Here is a 16,363-nt window from a genome sequence, read left to right as displayed (position 1 = left end):
ATGTAGTTGTACAGCAGAAATCTATACTTGTATGTTCAGTAGTTGTTGTTTGTTGATGTGGTAAGTAAGTGTTTCTCTATTCTCAGTTTTATACAGATTAGACCTTTTGTTTTCCGGTTTGAATTGTTTTACACTACTCATTTAGGGGTCTTTAAATGCTTTCTGTTCAGTGTAAGCCAATGCTCTGTGTTAGAGATTTCTTATTTCTTATAATAATATTGTGCAATAACAAGAAATTTCAATTGGAGTTATCTTTCTTTGTCCAGAACAGTAGTTGAATCAACTTAAACAATATACAAAGTATTTTTACTACCAACTGATAATTACCATTCAGTGATATATAACAAGCACTTTTTTTTACATTTTAATATGTTATGATGTAATTATTGTTGCAAACTCCATTAGAAATTTGAATTGAGATCGGTTTTGGAATAAAGGAAAGGGGGATGTGAAAAAAAAATGGGGGGGGGGGGGGGGGGGGGGGGTTCAATTTTTCTCATTTGAAATTTATAAATAAAAAGAAAATTTCTTCAAACATTTTTTTTAGAGAATTGATATTCAACAGCATAGTGAATTGCTCAAAGGCAAAACAAAAATTTTAAGTTCATTAGACCACATTCATTCTGTGTCAGAAACCTATGCTGTGTCAACTATTTAATCACAATCCAAATTTAGAGCTGAATCCAGCTTGAATGTTGTGTCCATACTTGCCCCAACCATTCAGGGTTCAACCTCTGCAGTCGTATAAAGCTGCGCCCTGCGGAGCATCTGGTTATACATAATATTTCAGGTAATTTGTCCTTATTTCTTTCAGATTAGTTTGAAAATAAAGTTGATGAGTTGAAACGAAAATACAATTAAATGAATTGATTGTATGTATGATGGTTATTTACATCTTCAAAGAAGACTGTGATATTGTTCAAAATAGATACTTCTGTCAATGTTCTGAGCACATCAATGAAGGGTTTAGCAGTTCACAGGAGCGGATCCAGCCACTTAAAAAAGGGGGGGGGTTCCCAACCCAGGACAAAGAGGGGGGGGTCCAACTATACATGTATGTCCCCATTCAAATGCACTGATCGTCCAAAAAAAGGGGTTCCAACCCCCTGAACCCTCCCCCTGGATCTGCCACTGGTTCAGTTGCTTGAATTGTGTTTAAGCATAATTATGAGGTTTGACTTGGGAATTGGGCAAATTACAAAGTAGTATTTGTACATGCAGAAAAACAACTAGAAGTGTATAAAAGTTTATTGATTTTGAAAGTGAAAAAAAATAATACGACTACTAGACAATGATAGAAAACAAAATATGAAAAATTCACTAAATGCATCTATTACTGTTATTTATGTTTAGTTACATGAATAACAACATGAACAGTAAGCCTATGACTATGTTAGTTGGCACACACAAGTTTGAAGACTTATTTTCAATGATTTGCTTTTAGCAGTTTTAGATATTGAATTATCTCCCTTGTAAATATTTCATGAAATATGGTAAACTTAAGATATGAGTTAATCAGCATTACAGATAAACATAATAAAGACAAGGCAAATTGAATAAACGTAAAAATTAAAAACTTAAAATGCTGCATTTGGATTATTTTACATTGATTCTGACCTCTTACAGGAACATTACCTGTACAATTGGAGATTCTGTAAAAAAAAAATGCATCTTAGTAAAGGAAGTAAATTGTTAATTTGTTAATTTGCATTGTAATGAAAGGCTTAAAAGAGCAAAATGGTAGCTGTTTAATTTCTATCATGTTGAATTTTGATTTTGTTTATTTGTTTGCAGTTGTGAATATATTGTAAAAGAAATCATTTGCACAGTTTATGAACTTGACAGCATCATTTGTGCGAACTTCATAGAATATCCATATCCTCCCCAACTGTACCAGTAGATACCGTCATAGAACTGTCCACTTGGTTGGTAGGGTCCGCCATAATAATATTTCCCATTCAAAAATGCGTAGGTACAGTAGTTGAACCACCATCCTCCCTGATAGCCTGCGGCACATCTGTGGGTGTCTAATTTGTCTGGTGTGGCGAACACCATGTTGTTATTTTGTGACATTGAGTCTCCTGTATCCCCACTGTAGCCACCGATGGATAGCCTAAAGTGTGTAGAATCCATCAGTTTGAAGTAGTTGTAGCGAGCATTTTTGTTAATTCCTGCCCAATCTTGTAAGTTTACTGTAAGAATGCTGTTACCTGAATTAATCAAACAGAATATCTATATACTGTAATTTCAGAAATTAATGCGAGGTTTTTATTATTATTGCAAAAAAATGCAACATAGTTAACGTGTACATGAACACTCAATATTTTAAACTCGCATTTTAAAATATTTTGTATGAATAAAACAGGTTTTTTCCATTCTCAATTTTAATCAGTATACTTCTTTCCATCAAATTTGGGATCAGAATATTTTTTTTGGAAAAAAAACTTAACCCCACCCTCTCCCTTAACACACTCAAATTTAGTCATGGTCTTACCTTGATGATTTGTCAAGTAGTATATTGAGTTAAGACCTGCCCAGTAATCTGCCTGAGAAGAACCAAAACCAGCTACGTAATCATGCCACAATCTGTTGAAGTTTTCTCTACCATCAACTCGGCGTTGAATCACATTGAAGGAGTTGTTGGGTGTATGCTCACAGATTATCTGAAATAAAACAAAACTTTAATATGAATAAAATTAAATCTTTAGAGTCAAACAGAATAAGGTTGAAAACAACAGTATTGTAATTTTATATCTCTACTACAAAAGAAGAGTTGGCTTTGCCTTTAGGTTTTTCTCTGATCTTTCAAAGATATAAAAATGTAACATCTATAGTAAAATTTAAAGACTAGTAACTATTTTATCACTTAATCACAGTAACAACAGCAATGAGGGGAGGGTGGTAGTATTGTTTTTTTTTAATCGAAACAATTTGATGTGGCATTTCTATTTTTAATTAACAGCTGTTGTTCACTGAGTTGTGCAACTGATTTAAAAGCTTCATTTCAGCAACTTTTCTGTAGTTTAACCTCTTCTGATGAAATAAATTAGAAGATGAACACTGGCAAGAAAATTGGTCATGATCAAGTCATGTAGAGTTTTAGATGATTCTGCCAAATTTCAAGAATGTAATATGATATACACTTAAGAAATATTCATACCTTGAAGTAGGTCTTTGTTGTATTCATCCATAATTTGTATACACCACTCTTTTGGTAACCTCCAAGTTTTCTGGCAGCACCACAATCTAAATGAAAAGATGTGGTAAATATTGAAAGCAAGTTATTATTTTTTGTAATCTTCTCTGTGTAGCCATTTGGCCTGGCATCTATAGATATGAAAAAAGTGTACCATAACATTCATTGAAGTCATTGAAGCATCTTTTATTTTATTTATTATTTGAATTTCTTCTTCTTTTTCTTGGAAGGGGGTCACATAAGAAAGCATCCTCAACCTTTATTTATGTTACATATTATCATAAATTACAAGTTACATTTCAATATTAAGAATGAACACAAATGCGGCCACTTTCATCGAAGACGTCACGGACCTAAAATTAAACTAAAATGCTAAAATTGTGAAGATTTCAGTAATTTAGCATGACTTAATGATGCTAGTACCTGATATATGTGCATTGTATTGTCAAAACAACACATATTTATGTAGCAGATTGAGAAGCACTTCATTTTTCAATGAATTCGAATAACTAAAAGTTTATATATATACATTTTAACAATTTTGTAAAACTGCTATATTTTTGTACCAACAAGGAGTCTTACTGGACGTACTCCTTTGAATGTCTCTTCAACCATGCATTGCTTGAATTTCATTGAATTTTTTATAAATCTTTAAAACATAATATCAATTTACACCTTATAAGATTGATAAATCAGAATGATAATTTTGGTTTTCCCTTGCAAAACATGAACTTCGTAATTGTTTTCATCTGAAAGACTGTATAAATTTTATTACAAACGACCTAGGGAGCATATTTAAAACTAAAAATATTTCCACACAAGTACCTTAATATGAAGTTATATTTTAGACGAAATTAAGGATGTTTGCTCCCCTTCTTTTTGATTTTTTGCCAGATTTTCAGAATCCTCTGGTTTTATCCATGTATTAACATTAAAAAAAAAATGCCCACTAACCCCTACTTTTCTTTTCATATTTTTATTACATATTATTTAAAAAGCCATATTTCAAAATCTTATGAAATCCTTGTTATTTTTTCATAGTTTTTTAAACAAAAAAGGTGCCAATGTTAAGTGAAAGAAAAATCTAGAGAGAATTATTTCCCGCCAAATCTTCAACAGCTTATATCTCATAAACAAGCACACAGACCCTCCATTTTTATCTGCCTTTTTAGTTCCTTTATTTATATTCTTTCAATTCATAACAGTCTTTTAAAAAGCTTGTTATTTTTAAACAGAGTAGCAAACATCCTTAAATATTACCTTGGTATTGTTTAATATCATTTTCATTAACTGCCTCTTCATCTAGACCATTAACCAATGATAAACAAACAAACACAATGGCAAGTATCAATGTCTTCTTCATACCTCTACCCATTTTAATTCTAATTAAGGTGGTACTCAACACTTTCACTAAAATTGATTTGGCTCGTTTAATTTTCATAAAATCTTGTCAAAGTATTTACTTTGAGACTTTAATAAAAATATAATAATTTCAAATTTTTTGAACCAACCGTTTTGTCAGAAAAATTACACTGGTTATATAGCAATTTGACTAATACCAATTTTGATCATTGAAAAGCTTAATATTCCCGTAACAACACGACGTTATTAAAACGTTTAGCTGATTTTACAGAGTTATCTCCCTGTAGTGTTAGGTACCACCTTAAGCTTACCTGTTTAAATATAAAATATAAAGTCATATTTTTAAACATAAAAAAAAATTACTTTTATTATACATTTCCATAGCGCAAATACAATTAATTAAGTCAATTTTAAAGAAAAATGTAAAAGATTCAATATGAATATTATATGCATTTTAATATTCTCACAATATTGTTATTTTTCAAAAGGCTGAAATTTGCCTCACGATCTCTTGTGTGGATTGAGACAGTGTGCACTCATGACCTTTTCTCATCATAATATATAGTTTTAAGATTTTAATCCATTATGATTTTAAACTGGTGAGAAAAAGAATTAAATACCAACACATCATATCAGATAATGATGAGTGATGCTAATTAAATGTTTGATGGGTATAATGATGACCATGCAGGCTTAGAATATGTTATTTATAAAGCTTGATAGATGTACTAAACAGAAATGCTGAGTCAGATTATTTTAACTTGCTAAGTCACAAGGTAACAATCACCAGGGAATAATTTATGCATGCTAAATGTGCATAAAATTATTCTGATCCATGCTACATGTGCATGCATGGATAATAATATATGTTACGCTTTATCAATGAGTAAATAATAGATTGTAATAAACCCAAGATGTAACGTTTTATTTGTGAAATATTTAAAATCAGATAAGTTTTATTAAAATTAAAGTACACACAAATGTACTGACACTGAAAAAAAAATAAAAAGTATTTTTAAACTGAATTTTAAATACCCTGAATAAGCAATTTATATTATTCATCGTGAATTGAATTTTAGTTACTATATGCATAGAAATATTAAATAATGTTATTAAATACATACTCAGACTGCAGTTTGTTTTATATATCTTTTTACATGTAAGTTACTAAAGAATCAAATAACTATGAAATATTATTGCATGCTTACAATTATATATTACCGGTAACAGGATAGTCTCTCTCCAATCCAGGAAGTGAAAAGGATTGAAGGAAATTGTGAAATAAATGAATAAGCAAAGTGACACTCAAAGTCACATGTCCCAAGTCAAGTTATATGCATTTTTATTAATGTCCGTACTTATAGATACACTCTATTGATTAGAATCTGTGAACAAATGTACAGGTGAAGGTCTAGAGTTATCTCAGTTAAGGTGAATGACCTAGTTATCATGATCAGGTCATATTAAGTTGGATATTTTTCTTTTTCTTTAACAAATTTGTTTTAAGACTAATTAAGTTTCCAACCTGATTTTCAAAGGAAAATTAATGGGTTATTAATTTGGGCATGTACAGCAGGCTTTCATGCTTATTAGAAAATTACAAATTTATGTAAAGTGCTATATAAATATTATGTATATTCATGTATATTATGGAGAAGACAGAACTAAGTTGAAAAACTTGTGTCTAATCCAGTTGTTTTGAACAATAAAATATGTTTGAACAAAAAAAAACTAGCAGGCAGACAGGTTCAAAATAGTGTCCATTCATTGACATGCAACACTTTGACAACACTTTTTTCAAATTTGAATATGCTGTTTCCTGATACTAAATGAGGGTTATACAAGTGTAATTTTATTTTCGGTTTGATGGTGTTTTGTTGGTTTTTTGTTGCGTTTTTTGTTGTTTTTTTTTTTTTGGGGGGGGGGGGGGGGGCTCTATATTATATTACTTTTAGAAAAAAAACAAAAAAATTGTCAAAGAACAGTATTTTGGGCCATAAAAAAGAACATGTTTGTTTTGTTTGTTTTCTTTAACCTTACCTACCCAGAAAATAGTTGCCTACTCAAAATCTTTTTTGAGATTCGATGTGAAAATATTTTGTTTTATTCAGATAGGCATAAAGACTAAAACAGATTGGAAAAATATATTTTTCTACACCAAAAAAGAAAAGAAATTGCCTACCTACCTTAACCTACCCACTGTCTCTACCTTTCGAAAAAACAAAAAGTATATTAAATTCGGGCCTTGTTAGTTAAAAAAAATTGAAAGAAAACAGACTGTACAAGCACGCAACCATATTTGATCCTTGTCTAGACTAAAATTTCTATCAAATAATTGATAGGTAGATGTGATATCCCAAATCTTCACAAAAATTTCAAGGTTAAAAAGATAGAAAAATTTTGTATTTGTCAAGGAGTGCATAGATTTTATCAAATTTTAAGACGGAAATAATGTTTTAAAAGAATTATAAGGAAATATTTATATTAAAAATGAGCTTTATACTGTGAGCCCTTTCAGCTCTTTTTTGAAAAATCTTTTTCTTCGAAGATATGCTGTGTAATTTGAAGTTGTACTTGAAAAATTCTATTGATCTGACTTTTTTGTACATTGGTATAGTTATATGATGACTTACAGGTTGAGTTTAGGTTTCATTCATGTACAGTGGGAGATCTTCTCCAAAGGGAGGGGGGTTCGTTCATGTACATGCATACCTTTATATCAGTTCAAGCAGCTTTCTTTAAAAAGATGTTAGCATATATTTCCTAATTCAATGCTATTCAAGCAAATAACAGATATAATAGCATATGACATTTACTGAGTCTTTAGATTTGCACTTGATCTCATTTATAGTTTATTCAAAATTTTAAAACCATATTCAAACAATGAAGCAATTAGAATATATTATACAAATAATTAGGCATTAAGAGTGAGGAAGAATAACTTTTTTTATAGCTCAAATATGTTTGAAGAGTCAATTGAGGAATCCAGGATTGAGAGTCACTTGGTGATAGACAAAAATGAAAATAAAAAAATAAAACAATTAAACATATAAACTAGTATCTCAATTGTTTGTAAAACAATTGAAAGGTCTTTCCTGTAAAAGTGATGTTTTCGTATTGTACTTTGTACGACCTTTCGTTTGATATACGACAAGCACACCTTCTGAAACATTTCGCTTTTTACACTTAATGACCTCATACGTCTACATTTTTGAGATCGGAATTATGATATATGGAACAGAGTAGATGAGCTTTCGTTTGATATGCGACAACACCATGTTCTTGAAATATTTGCACTTAATAACCCTATCCAACAAATTTTTGGAGGTCGGGAATTTGATATTTTAAATGTACACATCATGACCTTTCATTTGATATACAACAACCCTACCTTAAAAGAACATTTATTTTTTGCACTCAATGACCCCATCCAACCCATTTTTGGGAGACGTCAATTTGAAATTTGAAATGTACGCTTTATGTTCTTTCATTTGATATGCGACAACCTTACCATCTGAGAAATTTGAATGTTTGCACTAAATGACCCCACCCGTCCCCCTGGGATGAAAAGGGGGTTTAAAATTTTCATTTTTAAGTAGAGTTTATTAAGACCTTCAATTTGATATATCAGATGACCCCATTTGACAAAGTGCAAATAATGATGCAATATCAATTATATAAATAGAAGTTATGAAACTTACAAAGTCAATGCAAAACTTGAAAATTTCAAATTGATTTTTTGGTGTTTTTTTCCATGGAATGTTTTTGGTATTTGGTCAAACATATAACTATGTCAACCTCTTCAATTTCTAAAACATTTTAAGTGGTAAGCCTTTGATAATTCAGAAATACATGCCTCCGCTCGAAAAACTTCAAACTGCATTATCTCTAAAACGACAATAGATATCTCAAATCTGTTAAATGATAAATGATCTACAGTTGAAGGACAACATTATAGAAAAAGAATTGGGACCATTTCAAAGTTCACCAAGGTCACAATTAATCATCAAATATATGATGCAATACAAAACTTGAGAACCGGAAGTCGTAGAGACATGGGACTATCACCATTCAACTCAGGACCACTTGACCTTTCAAATATTACAAGGTCATAGTAAAATATGAAGGTCAAGGTGAAATTTCATCATGACCTGACATTGACCTCAAATTGAAGGTCTTGAACTACTGATCATCTTTGCAGTTTATAGTAGGTTGATATCTGTTACCTTTAAAAAGATATACACACAATACTATACTTTTAAGAATCATCCCGTCGTAACTTTTGAACAGACAGTCGGACTCTTTTGAGGTCAGAGTATAAAATGTAGAGCTCGTCGAGAGGAACATTTTATACGCTGTAAGTATGCAGCAAACTCTTATCGTTTTCTTAATATGAAAGCTTGAAATTGCAGCGTAATTTTTTTTTGCACTCGGTGACCTTTGACCTTGGGTGCAAATTAAAGGTCACATGAACTTAAGATTATTGGTGTAGGTCCCAAGTCTTTACGACTTCCGGTTCTCGAGATACAATTTTTCAACAATTGTTTATATTTTTTCAAGGGAAATAACTCCTTATAAGGGTAAAAAACAAAATGATTGTATATGTTAATTAACATTGCCATGTGGTCCTGTACATGTTGCCGTTTTCAAATCGATTCTATCTTGAATACTTTTTGAGAAAAATTTAAAAGAAAGAAATTGCTTCAAGGGGACATAACTCTTATAGGGAATGATGAAATCCTTTATAGCAGCCTCATATGGTAACACATCATGATGAAATCTAACTTTTGTCCAAATAAGGTCATGATATCTTCAAAAACAACGAGGGGGGGCCATGTCGAAAAAAACCAATAAAAGGGAGAGAACTTCTAAAGGGGATGATGAAATCCTACACAGCCTCATCTGGTAATACTTCATGATGAGGTCTACCGATGGTCCATATTTGGTCTTGATAACTTCAATAGAAACAAGGGGAGGCCATGTTAAACAAATGCTGGATGAAAAAAAAAAAAACAGGAGAAAAACAATAAGGTCTTTCCTTGCGGAGAGGAAAGACCTTAAATATCAATATCCTGTTTAGAAAGTATTGCAATTGATTGCTTATTTAACTGTTGTAATTTTCAAACCCCACTTAGGGGCATTATGTTTTTTTAGACTGTGTGTCCATTGGTTCATTCGTTCATTTGTCTGTCCCACTTCAGGTTAAAGTAGTTTCTGATGAAGATCATAACATCCAATCAACTTGAAACTTAGTACACATGTTCCCAATGATATGTTCTTTGTAATTTTAATGCCAAATTAAAGTTTTGACCCCAATTTCATGGTCAACTAAACATAGAAAATAATAGCCAAGTGAGACATATGTGTACTTGGGACACATTTTGGTTTAATGCCCCATTTATGGGCATTATGTTTTCTGGTCTGTGGGTCCATTCTTTCATCTGTTCGTTCTCCGTCTGTTTGTCCCGCATCAGGTTTAAGTTTTTGGTTGAGGTAGTTTTTGATGAATTTGAAGTCCAATCAACTTGAAACTTAGTATACATGTTCCTTATGATATAACCTTTCTAATTATAATGCCAAATTAGAATCCTGACCCCAATTTAATGGTCCACGGAACATAGAAAATGATAGTGCAATAAGGGCATCTGTGTACTATGGCCACATTCTTGTTTTTTAGCTCACCTGGCCCGAAGGGCCAAGTGAGCTTTTCCCATCACTTTGCGTCCGGCGTCATCCGGCGTCCGGCGTCGTTGTTAACTTTTACAAAAATCTTCTCCTCTTAAACTACTGGGCCAAATTTAACCAAACTTGGCCACAAACATCATTGGGGTATTTAGTTTTAAAAATGTGTCCGATGACCTGGTCAACCAACCAAGATGGCCGCCATGGCTAAAAATAGAACATTGGGGTAAAATGCAGTTTTTGGCTTATAACTCAAAAACCAAAGCATTTAGAGCAAATCTGACAGGGGTAAAATTGTTCATCAGGTAAGTTTTTATCTGCCCTGAAATTTTCAGATGAATCAGACAACCCGTTGTTGGGTTGCTGCCCCTGAATTGGTAATTTTAAGGAAATTTTGCTGTTTTTGGTTATTATTTTGAATATTATTATAAATAGAGATAAACTGTAAACAACAATATTGTTCAGCAAAGTTAGATCTACAAATAAGTCAACCTGTCCGAAATGGTCAGTTGACCCCTTAAGGAGTTATTGCCCTTTATAGTCAATTATTAACCATTTTTAGCTCACCTGACCTGAAAGGTCAAGTGAGCTTTTCTCATCACTTGGCGTCCGTCGTCTGTCGTCCTTAAACTTTTACAAAAATCTTCTCCTCTGAAACTACTGGGCCAAATTTAACCAAACTTGGACACAATCATCCTTGGGGTATCTAGTTTAAAAAATGTGTCCGGTGACCTGGCCATCCAACCAAGATGGCCGCCATGGCTAAAAATAGAACACAGGGGTAAAATGTATATTTTGGCTAATATCTTTGAAACCAAAACATTTAGAGCAAATCTGACATAGGGTAAAATTGTTAATCAGGTCAAGATCTATCTGCTCTAGAATTTTCAGATGAATCGGACAACCCGTTGTTAGGTTGCTGCCCCTGAATTGGTTATTTTAAGGAAATTTTGCAGTTTTTGGTTATTATCTTGAAAACTATTATAGATAAAGATAAACTGTAAACAGCAATAATGTTCAGCAAAGTAAAACCTACAAATAAGTCAACATGACCAAAATTGTCAGTCAACCCCTTAAGGAGTTATTGCTCTTTATAGTCAATTTTTAACAAATTTTAGTCAGTTTTTGTAACTTGTACAAAAATCTTCTTCTCTGAAACTACATGGCCAAATTAAACCAAACTTGGAGATAATTATCATTGTGGTATATAGTTTGAAAAATGTGTCCAATGACACCGCCTTCCAAAAAAAATGTCCGACACGGCTAAAATTAGAACATAGTGGTAAAATGCAGTTTTTGATTTATATCTTTAAAAATAAGACATTTAGGGCAAATCTTTCAAGATTTAAATGTCCATCAGAATAAGATCTATCCCCTTGCAAATTTTCAGATGAATCTGACATCTCGTTATTGGGTTGCTGCCCTAAAATTGGTAATTTTAAGGAAATTTTGCAGTTTTTGGTTATTATCTTGAATACTATTATAGATAGAGATAAACTGTAAACAGCAATTTTGTTCAGCAAAGTAGGATCTACAAATAAGTCAACATGATAAAAATTGTAAGAGTACCCCTTAAGGAGTTATTGCCCTTTATAGTCAATTTTGAACAAATTTTCGTCATTTTTGTAACTTGTACAAAAATCTTCTTTTCTAAAACTATGGGCCATATTAAACTAAACGTGGTCACAATCATCACTATGGTATCTATTTAAAAAAAGTGTCTAATGACCCCACCTACCAACCAAGATGACCAACATCAGTAAATTCAGTAACATATGCAGGTGAGCGACACAGGCTCTTGAGAGCCTCTAGTTCTTAAATCTTAGTAATCTTTTACAAAAATCTTCTCCTCTGAAACTTAATAACTGGGCCAAATTAATCCAAACTTGGCCACAATCATCTTTGGGGTATTTAGTTTAAAAAATGTGTGGCATGACCCGGCCAATCAACCAAGATGGCCACTTCGGCTAAAAATAGAACATAGGGGTAAAATTCAGTTTTTGACTTATAACTCAAAAACAAAAGCATTTTGAGCAAATCTGACATGGGGGTTAAACTGTTCATCAGGTCAAGATCTATCCGCCCCGAAAATTTCAGATGAATCTAACAACTCGTTGTTGGGTTGCTGCCCCTGAAATGATCATTTTAAGGAAATTTTGCTGTTTTTGGTTATTATCTTGAATATTATTATAGATAGAGATAAACTGTTTTAACAGCAATAATGTTCAGCAAAGTAAGATTTACAAATAAGTCAACATGACCGAAATGGTCAGTTGACCCCTTTAGGAGTTATTGCCCTTTATAGTCAATTTTTAACAATTTTTCATAAATCTTAGTAATCTTTTACAAAAATCTTCTCCTCTGATACTACGTGGCCAAATTAAATCAAACTTGGCCACAATCATCATTTGGGTATCTAGTTTAAAAAATGTGTGGCGTGACCTGGTCAACCAACCAAGATGGCTGCCACGGCTAAAAATAGAACATAGGGGTAAAATTCAGTTTTTGGCTTATAACTCAAAAACCAAAGCATTTAAAGGAAATCTAACATGAAGTAAAATTGTTCATCAGGTCAAAATCTATTTGCCCTGAAATTTTCAGATGAATCGGACATCCTGTTGTTGGGTTGCTGCCCCTGAACTGGCAATTTTAAGGAAATTTTGCTGTTTTTGGTTATTATCTTGAATATTATTATAGATAGAGATAAACTGTAGAAAACAATAAATGTTGGCAAAGTAAGATCTACAAATAAGTCAACATGATCGAAATTGTCAGTTGACACCTTTAGGAGTTATTGCCCTTTATAGTCAAGTTTTAACCATTTTTTTCGCAAATTATAGTAATCTTTTACAAAAATCTTCTCTTCTGAAACTACTGGGCCAAGTTAATTATAGATAGAGATAATTGTAAGCAGCTAGAATGTTCAGTAAAGTAAGATCCGCAAACACATCACCATCACCAAAACACAATTTTGTCATGAATCCATCTGCGTCCTTTGTTTAATATTCACATAGACCAAGGATAGCGACACAGGCTCTTTAGAGCCTCTAGTTATGTTTATCTATACAAATATACCAGATTGATCCTGTACAGATTGTTGTCATCACATTTGTGATCAGATGTACTCTTGTCTATTATGGAACAATGTCTCTTGAAAGTCCAATCAACTTGAAACTTAGTATACATGTTCCTTATGATATAACCTTTCTAATTATAATGCCAAATTAGAACCCTGACCCACATTTGTGATCAGATGTACTCTTGTCTATTATGGAACAATGTGTCTTGAAAAAAAAACCAGTCTCACACAGAAATTTTGTCATTTTAACCTGAAATTTAAACTGCATATTTGAACTTATATTCATCTATTTTAGTGAAAAAGACCAAGAAACAAGAATGTAGACCAAAGGAGGTTAGCAGATTCTCTTCAAAGGTCAAGGATAGAGATCAAATGGAAGTGACCTTGGACAGACCATGGGATTTAGGAACACAAAATGTTGATATAGACCAAGAAGATGTTGCTGAGGCATCTAATTTACAAACAGAAACGCAGACAGCACAGATATTACATCATCCTAAAACCAAGAAGGGTAATTATACATATAAACAGGCTATTATTTCAACTTGGAATTATTTATGTCCAAAGTCAGGAGCCTGCATTTGAGGGATAGTTTCGTCCATTATTTTTCACTTATTAAATCAGGCTGTTAGTTTTCTTGTATTAAACTGATTTAAATAGCTGACTATAGTAAGGGTTTTACTTATTCTATGAATTCTTTTTGTTCAATTTCGGAACACAAAATCATGGACTTTGCAAGTGGCATCATTGTATGATCTTTCAGTACAGTATCTTTAGTATAATTCTAAGATCAATGAATAAAGCAAAATTTGTTACTATTACAGCTTTAAGCTGAGACTTTTATTTTACACAATATATTATATTTATTAATTTTTTTTCAGTAACCATACTTTATAAAAAAAAATCTTTAAATACCGACATGCAGACTACTCACCAAAAGAGATCTAGAAAACGAAAATGTTTGGAAATTGTGGAAAAACCCAGAACAGAGGTTAGTTCTCTATTATGCATACTAGTTTTCTTTTTCAGAAATGTAGAAAGAAAAGCAAAATAACAGTAAAAAATCTTGCCAAACTCATTTTGACAAATCATTTAAAAAAAAATCCAAAAACAATGGTAACCCATTAAAATTTGAGACTTCTGATAATCACGAATATTTTGGAGAATCTAAATAAAATTATAATCAATTGATGCTAATGGTTCAGTGATCAAGTAAGCTTACCAAAGATATTACCGTTACCTACACACTCAACGCAATTGGCTGTAACATGTTCAGTTCCAGTCCACTTTACCAAGAAACATTATACTGAGTGCAACAAAGATTTATACCATGATGAATTATTACAATTATTAAAATGCACATGATTATAATCAATTGATAAACAACATTTGGAAAAGATTTCTTTACCAGCCATATCATATATAAAAGAATTAGATCATCTAGTAATCTCATTTATTTTTGATTTAACAGACAGAATCTTCGTTGCCTAAAATCAACAAAACTGGTGCAGATGATCATATTGGTAAAAGGGATATTGTTAAACCTGGTACCAGCAATAAAGAAGATATTACAGGTAACTATGTAAAAGTCTTTAAAGATGACCATGGATTCATTATTATTTGTTGGATACCAATTTTCGTGGATTTCGTGGGTGCAAGAATTGCAAAGGAGTAGGTCCGGTAAGACCCTTTTTTGGCCCCAAAATTTGGCAGTTTACAAAATCGTTAAAATGTAAAGTTTTAGTTATTTATTGGATAGTAAAATGGTGCTGCTGCATAAATATGGGCTGTTTTTGACAATACAATGCACATATATTGGGTACTATAACCATTAAGTCATGCTAAATTACTCAAATCTTAACAATTCCAGCATTTTACTTAAATTTTAGACGGTTTCCGTGTAAAACGAAAGTGGCCGCATTCGTGTTCATCCAAAATATTGAAATGGAAGTTGTATTTGATGATAATACATAACATATATAAAGGTTGAGGATGAACACGGATGCGGCCACTTTCGTTTTTGACAAAAACCATCTGAAAAGTTACCTATTTTCGCATATTTGGTAGATTTTTCATATTTGAGCTTGAATCGGACCATTTTTAATGACGAAATAAGTTAAAAACTTTCACATAAATTAATCGAAACATATAAAATAGACACTTAAGTGTTTAAAAAGTGGTCAAAATCTTTCGTCAGATGAAACTGAAATTTGAGGCCAAAATCGGTCCTTACAGGACCTACTCCTTTGATGTATGATTAAATGCAGACTTTTAGGAAACCACGATATCAAATAACCACGAAAAATGCAAGTTTTCCTCAATCCAAGAAAAGTTGGTACCAACCAAAAATAAACGAATCTACTGTTTGTTGAGGGGTGACATAAACTGCAAATATTTGTTAAACCTGTTAAGAGTTATGGTCCTTGAAAAACATTTGTATCTATTTTTATCACCAATAAAAGATTGACAACAAAATCAAAATGATAGGAACCAATTAGTGCCCATGAAATGATATTTTTGGACTACTTTATAGACTTTCCTTCTATTTAAAAAAACCTGGCAAAGACAGATACAAATTTAAGCATAATAAAATATCAGCAAAGTGAACTTAAAAAGAAATGTAAAATTACTGAAATTATCAGTAGTCCATATTTAATGTACATGCCACGGCTGAGGGGAGGAGGGTTATATATCTTTGGTGTTTCAAAGCACCATTATTTTTTTAATTGATGTTTTTATAGAATATTTTGGAAACTAAAGATTACATGGTTACTGAAGCTTGTACGCGGAGAGAAAAAGGGTGAAAATTTAATGATTAACTCCAGTGATGGTTATTTATTCATATGCAATGAAACATTACTATGGATTCATAGTTATTTGTTAAAAATCAATCTTCTTGGATTTCCTGGGTACAAGTGAATCACAAAATTAAATGCTTAAAGATTGTCATGTTTTACAAATGCTCATACACAGAATTTGGAAAAACCATGAAATTAAATAACCAAGAACATGTTAGTTTTCCTTAATCCACGAAAATAGAACCC

The 16,363-nt window shown here is 31.9% G+C and overlaps 2 protein-coding genes across 5 annotated transcripts in view; one reads left to right on the top strand and one right to left on the bottom strand.

The window, feature by feature from the left end:
- Window positions 1–16,363, top strand: part of LOC139490061 (uncharacterized) — a gene marked incomplete in the record, with an annotated part of 31,316 nt that overhangs the window by 5,069 nt on the left and 9,884 nt on the right. The window contains 3 exon segments of the mRNA XM_071276912.1: window positions 13,615–13,830; window positions 14,201–14,310; window positions 14,791–14,851. Coding sequence (XP_071133013.1) covers window positions 13,615–13,830; window positions 14,201–14,310; window positions 14,791–14,851 — 387 coding nt within the window.
- LOC139489792 (angiopoietin-related protein 6-like) lies at window positions 1,234–5,809 on the bottom strand. Of its 4 annotated transcripts, none has more exons than XM_071276632.1 (5): window positions 5,767–5,809; window positions 4,457–4,869; window positions 3,161–3,246; window positions 2,495–2,663; window positions 1,234–2,210 (listed from the first exon to the last, which is right to left on the bottom strand). In XM_071276632.1, exons 2-5 carry the CDS (start codon window positions 4,635–4,637, stop codon window positions 1,831–1,833), a joined length of 816 nt encoding a protein of 271 aa, XP_071132733.1. In that variant the 5' UTR covers window positions 4,638–4,869; window positions 5,767–5,809; the 3' UTR covers window positions 1,234–1,830. The 4 variants fall into 4 exon arrangements, with proteins under 4 accessions (XP_071132733.1, XP_071132734.1, XP_071132732.1 ...); XM_071276633.1 differs by having other exon boundaries at window positions 4,457–4,606; window positions 5,767–5,802; XM_071276631.1 differs by having other exon boundaries at window positions 5,683–5,770.

Source organism: Mytilus edulis, chromosome 9 (assembly GCF_963676685.1).
Source record: "Mytilus edulis chromosome 9, xbMytEdul2.2, whole genome shotgun sequence".
NCBI classification, from domain to species: domain Eukaryota; kingdom Metazoa; phylum Mollusca; class Bivalvia; order Mytilida; family Mytilidae; genus Mytilus; species Mytilus edulis.
The sequence above is the reverse complement of the archived record's forward strand: the minus strand, read 5'-3'. Positions and strand labels throughout refer to the sequence as shown.

Coding starts and splice junctions, on each gene's coding strand:
- LOC139489792 (XM_071276632.1), bottom strand. CDS start 4,637: ATGAAAATTAAACGAGCCAAATCAATTTTAGTGAAAGTGTTGAGTACC. Junction 2,664..3,160: donor CAACAAAGACCTACTTCAAG/GTATGAATATTT, acceptor GTTTTATTTCAG/ATAATCTGTGAGCATACACC. Junction 2,211..2,494: donor CTACTTGACAAATCATCAAG/GTAAGACCATGA, acceptor TGATTAATTCAG/GTAACAGCATTCTTACAGTA.